At 55.8% G+C, this 9499-nt stretch overlaps 1 protein-coding gene across 1 annotated transcript; it reads right to left on the reverse strand.

Moving 5' to 3' along the window:
- Positions 1–336: 336 nt before the first annotated feature.
- VAX1 (ventral anterior homeobox 1) lies at positions 337–5201 on the reverse strand. The gene is made up of 3 exons (XM_072972364.1): positions 4737–5201; positions 3427–3614; positions 337–1632 (listed from the first exon to the last, which is right to left on the reverse strand). The coding sequence occupies exons 1-3, from the start codon at positions 4975–4977 to the stop codon at positions 1057–1059; spliced, it is 1005 nt and encodes a 334-aa protein (XP_072828465.1). The 5' UTR covers positions 4978–5201; the 3' UTR covers positions 337–1056.
- Between the last annotated feature and the right edge of the window lie 4298 nt (positions 5202–9499).

Below are 9499 nucleotides of genomic sequence, written 5' to 3' on the forward strand. Positions count from 1 at the left end.
TTTCAAACCCAACAATTCTACCTGGAGTTACCCGTCGAGGACACGATGGGGAAAAGCGCCGGGTCCGGGAGCTGCCGCGAGCTGCACTGATCTCTCTCCTGGAGGAGCGTGAAGCTGTCGGCCAACTCCTGGAACAGCCTCAGAAAAGATTCTGAATTTTATTTCATCGGCGGCGTGGGCTTTTCTTTTGCTTTTTCCCTTCTAAATTCCTGTTTAAAGTCATCACACCCAGAACTTTAATTTTGCATTGCCCTGGGATGCATTTTCTATTCTGAATTTTCTTAAGCCTTCCAAACTCCATTGTTATGAATATTTAAAAACTGGTTCCACTTCATTTGGTTTTGTGTGGTAGTTGTTCCTCTTGTTTTATTGCTGGTTAGATCAAATTTATTACCACCGTTGCCTATCAGGATGTTTGGTTTATTGTCTCCTGGGGTCAGGGGTGGTTGTGATTGGAGTTTCTTTAAAGAGGAGAAAATTCGGCAGGATTTGTCCAGCCAGGAAGCTGAATATGCATCGACTTTCCGGAGAGGTCCGCAAAGTGGGGCCCAGGGGCTTCAGAAAGCCCTGGTTTCTCTGGCGAAAGGAAGGAACGTCCTCCTTTTTGGTCTAGCGAAATCTTTTCAGCTGGGGTCTGCGTGCAGCTTTCCTTTTTCAAATATTCATAAGACTAATCAACGGCAGCAGTGGCCCAATATGGAGCAGGTGTTCTGTGCTTTGGACTTAGAACCAGTCTTTTCCCTCCAGAGCCGGCACTGGTTGGGGGCATAAGGTTAGCTAACTTAGGCTTTTGCCCCAATTCTTTGGATTCTCCTGGATTCAGAAGGAAGTTAGGGTCGGAGGGGAGGAGAACGACACAGAGGAAAGGTAGGGAGAAAAAAAAAAACAAAACTCAAATGGGATAATACTGGTAGCAGAGCCTGGTGGGGAAGAAGAGCTGTCAGACGCCTCGTGGGAGCCGGGAGCCCAGCGCAGGAGCCCCGGCGCCAAACGCGCGTGTCCATAAATATCACCACAATAGATACTATAAATATAAATACAGGGAAACACTTAAAATCAGTCCAGCGCTTTTTTCTCGGCCCCTTCTTTATTGTTGGTCCGGGAGTAAGGCTCGAAGGCCGAGGAGCTCAGGTATCGGGCGGAGAGTTCTTGCAAATTCCCGGCCAGCGAACCCGCCATTGTCAACGGGGCGGAGGACAGGCGGCTGGCGACCGAGCCGAGCAGCGAGGGCACAGGCAGACTGAAGAGGCCGTGGCCGGCGGCCGGTGCGCCCGCGTGCAGTCCCCCTGGCCCGGTGGGCCCAGGACCCGGAGCGCCGCCCACGGCCGGTGGGTGCGGGGACGCGGCGCCGGTGGGACCCGGGGCGGCGGCAGCGGCGGCGGAGGCCGAGCCCGAGGCGGCGCCCGCGCCCAGGGCCGGCAGACTGGGCCCGCGTAGCGCGGAGCCGAGAGCGCCCGTGGCGCACGGCGGCAGCAGAGCGGGCAGGCCGGGCGGCGACAGCAGGCGGCCCTGCTCCAGCAGTCGCAGCACGCTGCACGTGGCAGCCGTCTCAGATACCACCGAGCGCAGCTCTGAGTCCTTGCCTTGGTCCTTCTTCTGCTTCGTGCGCCGGTTCTGGAACCAGACCTTCACCTGCACGCCGGGGCGCGGGGATAGTGGGAGAGAGGGGCAGAGGGAGAGGGGCGTCAGGGGGAGCGGGCACCTAGGGCACGAGAGCTCCGGGTGCCCTCCCCAACTCCAGCCAGAGAGATCGGACCCGGGAGCTGTGGGATGAGTGGTGGGGAGCCAGGTCCACCAAGAAGGGGACACAGCTCCGCTAGGCTGCACTTCCAGGTCATGGAAGCAGGCCTAGGCAGGCCCAGGTTACAAATAAAAAATGTCCATGACCCTAACTGGAAGAAAGATGAGAAGGGATTTCAGTGGGCACAGCCAAACCTGTGGATCAGTGCTGCATAAAGGCCCTCACTTCCAGGAGGTGGAAGGCCTAAGGGATGCTGAGTGGCAAGTGGTAAGTAGGAAGTGGGATGGGTGGGGTGGAGTGTTACCCTGCCTTTCAGGACCCAGGCCCCTGGCCCAAACCGCACGAATTTAGTCCCAACAGCACCACTCTTGTTGAAGGCTATAAGAGGCTGTTTCTTGCTTGCTGGTGTCAGACTTGACCATCAACTAGCAGCAAGCAGGGAAGATGGCAATAGAAGGTTAATTTGTGCAAGATGGACTTCATAGGCCAAGCTTTTCCCACCTCCTCACTACCAGCTGGATGGGAGGGTCTGAGTGATATCCTTAATTTACTCTGCTGCTCTCCATCATGAACTTTGGAGTCATGGGAGGAAGACAGTAGACTGGGATGGACTAAATGCTCTCGATCAACCTCCTCTCTTAGCTACTTTTCTCACTCTGCCCTTCTTCAGGCCTAGCTGGTGGCCCAGAATGGAATTAGGCAGCTCTATGGAAAGGTTATCCTGTCTACATTTTGTAAACTAAGAAGGGTGGTAGCAGAGAGAATAGGGAAAAGCTACCATGCCATCCCAAACTCAAAATGAACATCCAATATGTTTTGTCCTTGGTTCTCAGCTTTCTGCCCAGATCCCATACGTAAAATGCCCCCCATCCACTTTGGAGCTGGGCACAGGGAAATGGACTGGTCCTCAGAAAGGAATATGCCTTACCTAGGCCAAACTGGTGCTATGCCCTGGGCAGGCCCTAAATGACCTCCACAATGCAAAGCTCTCAGGCCCTAAAGTGCCCCTGGGCCCAGAGTCCACAAGGCAGCATCATATGGATTTCAGGTAAAGGAGAAGATCTAAAGCACAGTTGTCAGTGCTGGCTCCCAAGGCCCAAAATCTGCATCCCATCCCATAACTCACACATCACTGGCACTGAAGGCAGAGCCTCCTAGATGCTCAGGACTGGGAATGGGGCTGGGTCTAGCTCAAGGCCATGGAGGGCAGCCTGGTCTGCAAAGGCAGATCTGTGGAATATGCACCTCTCTAATCCCAAGTTGTCACCCACACCGCTGAACAGGCGGCTTTGGCCCTAGCCCCATTTTTGCTGAATGGGCCTGGGTGCTGTTTAAGGCTGGGGTCTCCAGAGGGGGTGATGCCTGGAAATCTGGCCAAAATGGGGTGGCCAAAACAGGGACAAACATCAGTTCCTCCAAAAGCAGAGGCAAGCAAGACTTGGGGTCCAAAAAGAAATCCAAAAGGACAGGATTTGGGGTCTCATGGGCCCTGGAAGATTCAGGGGCGAAGGGGGAAAGGATGGCTTAGGAAGGGGAGAAAGCATTAGGCCTTTCTTCACCATCCTCCCTATCTCCTCTACCTCCTCTGGGAGGCTCTGTCCAGAGCCAAGCTAGGTGATGTGAAAGAGCTGGCTGGGGGTGATGGGAAAGGAGGCTAGTGCCCAGCTGTGTGGGCCGACGGGTACCTGGGTCTCGGAGAGGTTGAGCTGCCGCGCAAGCTCCGTCCTCTCGCGGCCCACCACGTACTGGCAGCGCTGGAACTCCATCTCCAGCCTGTAGAGCTGCTCCGCAGTGAAGGACGTGCGCGTCCTCTTGGGCCGATCCAGGTCCAGGCCCTTGGGCAGGATGATCTCTCGGATGGACCCCTTGGCATCTGGGGAAGGGGAGATGTCAGGCACCATCACCCTCCTGTCTCCCACCGCCTCCCCTGGCAGGAGTTGGCTTATGGAACATAGTCACTAGCAGCCTGGAGTCCGGAGGTGGGTGGGTGGGGGTGCAGCTACAGCTGGGGAGCAAGGAAGCTGTGTGTTTGGTGGTTGAGGGTACTAACTCCACATATCTGATGGGAGGGGAAATCGGGCTTGGCCTTTGTAGAGCCTTTCGGACAAGGGAGGAAAAATACCAATTTCAAATCGTCTAACGTTCCTTTTGCCTGGGGGCCTCGGCTGCGTAGACTGGGTCCCTTGTAACCCGAGGGTGCCTGCACTTACCAACCCAGGACCTGCCTGCCCCAGCTCTGGAGCGTGTTGACCAGACCGCTCTCCGGCGGTCCCCACCCCCACCCCGGGGTCTCCTCTCCCGAGCCCAGGCGGCGAAAGGAGGAGGGACGGAGTCGGAGCCGGCTGGGCCTGGCGATCTGCTGGCGGGGGCGGCGCCGGGCCGAGGCCGGGCCTCACCACCGCCGCCGCCCGAGCCGAGCGCACACGGCGCAGCAGAGCGAGGCCGAGCCCAGCACTAAGGCGACATTCGCGGCCCGGCAACCCAGCCCAGCTCCTTCTCCCAAAGGCGCCCGCCAGCCCGGAGCGCGGCGCCGGGCCACTCGGCCCAGCGCGCCACTGGCCGGGCCGTAGCCCGCAGCCCGAGTCTGTTCTCCAGAGCCGCGCTCAACTCGCCAGCGTGCGGGAGCCCGCGGGAGGGTTTAGGGCAGGTCCTCCGACCAGCAGAACGCGAACTCATCCTCCAGAGTTTCCTGCTCCTTTCCCGGGTGGGAGGCCGCAGGCTGGAGCCTGAGCCGGCCCGCACAGACCCTCGGCTCCCCCAGCAGCCGAGCCGGCGGGGCCCCTCGAGGCTTGGAGGGATCCAGGCTCCCGGAGAGAGCGCGCCCCAGGTGGGAGTCCCCAGCGGCCGGCCGGACCCAGGGCGGGGAGGGCCAGCAACTTTCTCTTAAGTCCCAGCCCGCAGACCCTCCCCGGCGGCCAGGGTTGGCGGCGGCGCGGAGCTCGAGCCTCGGAGTCGCCCCTAAAGAACGCTCCCCGCAGCCCTGCCCCATTCCTACCTCGGACCAGGATCCGGCGGCAGTAATCCGGGTCGGCTGTGGAATTGGATTTACTTTTGTTACAATCTTCCGCGGCGCCCGACGCGGAGAAGGCGCCCTGCGGCTCCTTGAGGTAGGCAGCAGGGAGGTTCGCCTCCGCGCCCTTGCTCTCCCGGCTCTCCTTGTGCGCGTTCTTCGAGACCCGGGCAGCCTCTGCGTCCGAGTGGCACCGAACGTCCATTTTGTCTGTTTTCCCAAACATAGGAGAGGCAAGAGCAACAACAACAACAACAAAAACCCCAAAAAACAAAAAACAAAAAAAGGAAAAAAGGAAAAAAAAAAGGAGAAAAGAAAAAAAAAGGCAGAGGGGGACAAAACCCCTACAATGCAGCCCCTACGCCCGGCCCAGAGAGGCAAGCGGCCAGAATGAATGTCCCCGCGGGGCGGCTGCGGCGGCCGCGGGCGGGTCAGCGGCGACCGCCGAGTGGCGCGCTCGCCGAGAGGCGGCGGGTCTGGTCCAGGATCCCGGTGGAGCAGCGGCAAGGCCGCCTCGTCAGCGCCCGCGTCCTCTGAGCACGTCCAGTGTCCCCAGCCTGGCGATCAGGTAGCGAGCAGCGCAACTCCGAATTGCTGCGGCTCCCGCCTATTACTGAGACCGCGAGTTGCAGTTGTCCGACACCCGGGGGGACGCACACTCGCTGTTGCAATTGATTACGGGTAATTTCGCAGCCCCCACGTTTCGGTTACCTCATGAATACACTAAATTGTTTGGATAATATATCAGATCGTAATGGATGGTTTCTGTCCTTGTCCCCAATCAAGTAGGGGTTTAGCCAGTGAATAAACGGAAATGATTGGTCTTGCTTTCAGGAAACACACAATCAAAGACCCACACTTCCAGAAAAACTTTTGACAAGATTCATACTGAATTGTTAGTACCATTAGCAGGCATTATTAACTTTCCCTTTGCCTTTGACCCTCCTGTTCACATACCGGCTAGAGGGGTTTTCTCCACACTCCACAGACAGAGCTGAATGAGGGTGGAGGGGGGAGGAAAAAAACAAAACAAAACAAAAACCCTTACACACCCTGCAGCAGAAGAAAGCAGTTGCCTCTAGGGGGAAAAAAAAAGAAAGGGAGGGAGGAGAAAAAGTTTTCCCAAAAAGTATCTCCTCCACACTCTAAAAAACCAAGCTTTCGTCCCAAACAGCTCCTTCTTAACACACCTCGACGCTGACAGCCATCTTAAACTGCCACCTCTCTTCATTTAGTTCCAGTTGGATTTTTTCATGCCTGCACCTCCAGCAGCCCTGAGGCAGCCCATTCAAAGGGCAGCTTTGTACTCAGAGAGTCCAGCAGGAGAGAAGGGGGGAGAGGGAGAAAGAGCCGAGAAAATCTCAACTGTGAGATCTGCTTCAAAAAAAAAAAAGTTTTCCCCTAGCTATTTCATTGTCTCTGCTACAATATCTTTGAGAAAAGCAACAGCCAGTAATCCAATAAGAGCATTGATTAGGCCACAATGATTCAATTCAAGCGCATGGCCTTGTGCAAGGAGCATGCTCCAGCCCTTCTCGTCACCTTGCCGGGGCAGAAGCCCTCTCCACGCCGCTCTCCCCATTCATTCCTTTATGGGAAATGCGGAGCAAAAGGAGTGAAAGATGGCAATTATCTAATTGGACTATTAACAAACAGTCCTCTGAGTGCGGCGGTCTGGCGTGGCTCCTGGGCGGGGGAAGGGCCGTGTTCCCTGCCCTCATTCACAAAGAGTGCAGGGGCCGGGGAGGAAAGGGGGTTTTTTAAAGGGAGTGAGGTGGGGGAAGAGGAGAGGTGGGAGGTTTGGCTGAGAATTTTTCCACACAATTCCAAGAATGGGGGCGGAGGCGGGCGGGGAAAGGGAGGGGGCTGAGGGCGGGGGTCGCAGCGAGCCGGTGGGCGAGGGGGAGGGGAGGGGTTACAAGTGTGTGCGGTGGGCTCCGAGGGGCTCCGGCTGGCAGCAAGATGCGCTCGGCCCGCCCCACCGTCCCGCCGCCGCCGTCGACCAGCCGGACCCCAGCAAGTGTCGGGGGTGGTGATGATGAGGGGGGCCTGAGCCGGGTCCTTCGCACTCTCCCCCTTTCCCTTCCTCCCCCGACCCCCTAGTTCACTGGGAGAACCAACGCTTGGTCCGGCGGGTGTCTCTGGCCCGGAGGCAGACCTTGGGTTTTTACTTTATTTCATTGGTTGGGGGTTGTGTGTGCGCACGGGGTGGGGTGGGGGGGGCGGTGCGCGCGCGCGCGCGCGCGCGATTGTCCTGAGCTAGTCTCTGCAGGGCGGGTATCCCGGGTCCCCGGCAGATGGGTGGCCCGTCAGTCCTCCTCCGCGGGCGCAGCCCTCCAAACCCGACGCCAACTGGGCCTCTGGGTGGAAAGTGCCTTTGATTCCTGGCTCTGCCGGGGCCGGTCGGCAGGGGTGGGTTGTGGGGGGGGGTGTCTTTGTGGTCGTCCGGTCCTGAAGATGTAGAGTGGACTTTAGACAGAATCCAGCCAAGTCTCCGACTTTGCCTCAATGTTCAAACGCCCAGGTTGGCCTTTCGAGGCCCCGAGGGCTTCACTCCCTCGCGGGCCGAGCCAATGTGGGGCGCCATCGCGAGGTCTTGGCTCCCATTACCACACAGCCAGTGCGGGTACCTGGGATTCGGGTCCTCCTGACGGGGATTCGGGCTGTGTATGGGGCCCTTGTTTACCTGCAGAGCTCAACCAGAGGCAATTTTGGGGGCCTCCGCGGGCGGGGAGAACGTGGTGCCCTAAATCCCGGCCCACCAGGCCTTCCCCACCACCTAGGAGATGGGGCCTTAAATCCTACGACAGCTGGCTGGGGCCAGGCCCTCCCTCCGCCCCTATCCCAACTGCTCCGGGTCCCTTGGGGCCTCCTTACCTACTCCGGAGACCTCCGGACCGCGGAGAGTCCCAGATCTCAGGCTGCACCCAGCGCCGCCGCCCTCTGAAACCCATGCTGAAACCTACCGCGCCAGGTGGAAGGCCCAGACAGAAGTCTTTAAAAATAAAAATGCCCAACCTACCACCTCTTATTTTAGGTCGAGGATGGGGAACTGTCCAAGGAATTAACTGCTGCCCGCAGCAAGCATGCCCGGGTGAGCGTCCCGGGGTGGTGGCCCCGCCACATTTCCCCGGCGCTAGAGGATTCTCCCTACGGTGGCCAAATCCGATCTGAAGTTGTGCCTCAGGCATCCTTGCCCCTCCCCGCTCTCGTAGGGGATAACAATGACATATTTTGTTCTAAGTGGCAACTATTTATTGAGCAGTCACTTACCCGTGCATTTGATTTTTTTAATCTCTCCTTCAGGGAAGTAGTAATATGTCTGCTTTAAGTTTTTGGAATCTGCCAGTGATTGTAATGTGTATAAAAGAGATATAGAGAAATGATGTTAATGTTAATGCCAGGAACCCTGAGTATTAGGCATCAGTTTTCATGAATTTTTTCCAGACAACATGAAATACAAATCCAAACGTAAAGTTCCCGTTTCTAATAATGCTGTTTATTTCTAGCCATGAGCATTTCTTAGTAGTCTCTCACCTTCCTGTATCAAGCTGCCCTGGGCTGAATAAACTGCAGTTTTATTGGCTCCAAACCGACTGAATGAATGTCTGAGAGCAAGGTCCAGGAATGCGCATTTCTAGCTGCCTTCCCAGGGGAACTTTCCACAAGTCAAAGTTGGAGAACTACATCTTTTAAAGTTAGCTTAAGTAAGCTGAGTTTCCTGAGGGCAGCGACTGCCCCCCACCCCAGCCCGCCCCCTCCCCTTACTGGAAATGCAAATACTTACCCGGGATAAGAAGAAAATGGGATATTATGGGAAAACAATCAATTTAATTAAACAGCCAGTTACCAAGAATCTGGAGGTGTCAGGACCTGTGGCAGGACTTTTCCCTATAGCTTCAAGCACAGACCCTTAAGTAAGGGAACTCATTGGCCCTAGCCATGGCTCTGGGCTGGTAGCACAAATGATGCCCTCCTAGGTTCCAAGCCCTTGAAGTCAATTCAATAAAGAAACAGTCAACCCATAATCTGGGTTTGCCTTTTATTATGTGTAGTACTTTTTTTTATGTGACTCGATTAAAATTCTATGGGAATCCATCCAGAAAAACTATGATAGGCTTCTGAAAGGACCCAGTGGAGACAGAAGCCCTGGGATGGAAATTTCAGAGAAGCAGCTGCTACTCCCAGAAAAACTAAAGTTGTGTGTCCACGGGCAAAGAAAGGAGAGAGTCCAGTCAATTATTTGGATAATCTGAGACAAGCCTACCTCATAACACATGAGGACACAGGGCTGCTCCAGGTAAAAGTGTTTTATTCTCTTGACTAAATGTGTCTTCCTCCTCAGTGCCCTGCCTGCCCCCCACATCACTGTCTGCAGGTGCAGACAGACCCAGAATAGAACTGTAGAGCTGGAAGGATTTTTAGAGATCGACTATTCCTTAACCTTCATCTGACTTGACAGATGAGGAAAATGAGCCTGGAAAGACAAAGTGACTTGTTAAGGATTAGACAACTAGTTACTGGGGGCACCTGTGTTACAATCCTGGTCTCCTGACTTAAAGCTGCACGCCCACCACCATCCAGTCTTCCCAGAACCTGAATAAAGTAAAAGCTCTCTCTGGAATTGGTGAAATGATGCCGGATAAATTAACTGAATCACAATCTGAGCCTTGCTGGTGCTTTTCATATTTCCTGCTTCCACCTTGTCACAGCAGCAGAAAGCAGGATCAGAAGTATTGCACATGGCT

This window comes from Vicugna pacos, chromosome 11 (assembly GCF_048564905.1).
Source record: "Vicugna pacos chromosome 11, VicPac4, whole genome shotgun sequence".
Taxonomy (NCBI): Eukaryota; Metazoa; Chordata; class Mammalia; order Artiodactyla; family Camelidae; genus Vicugna; species Vicugna pacos.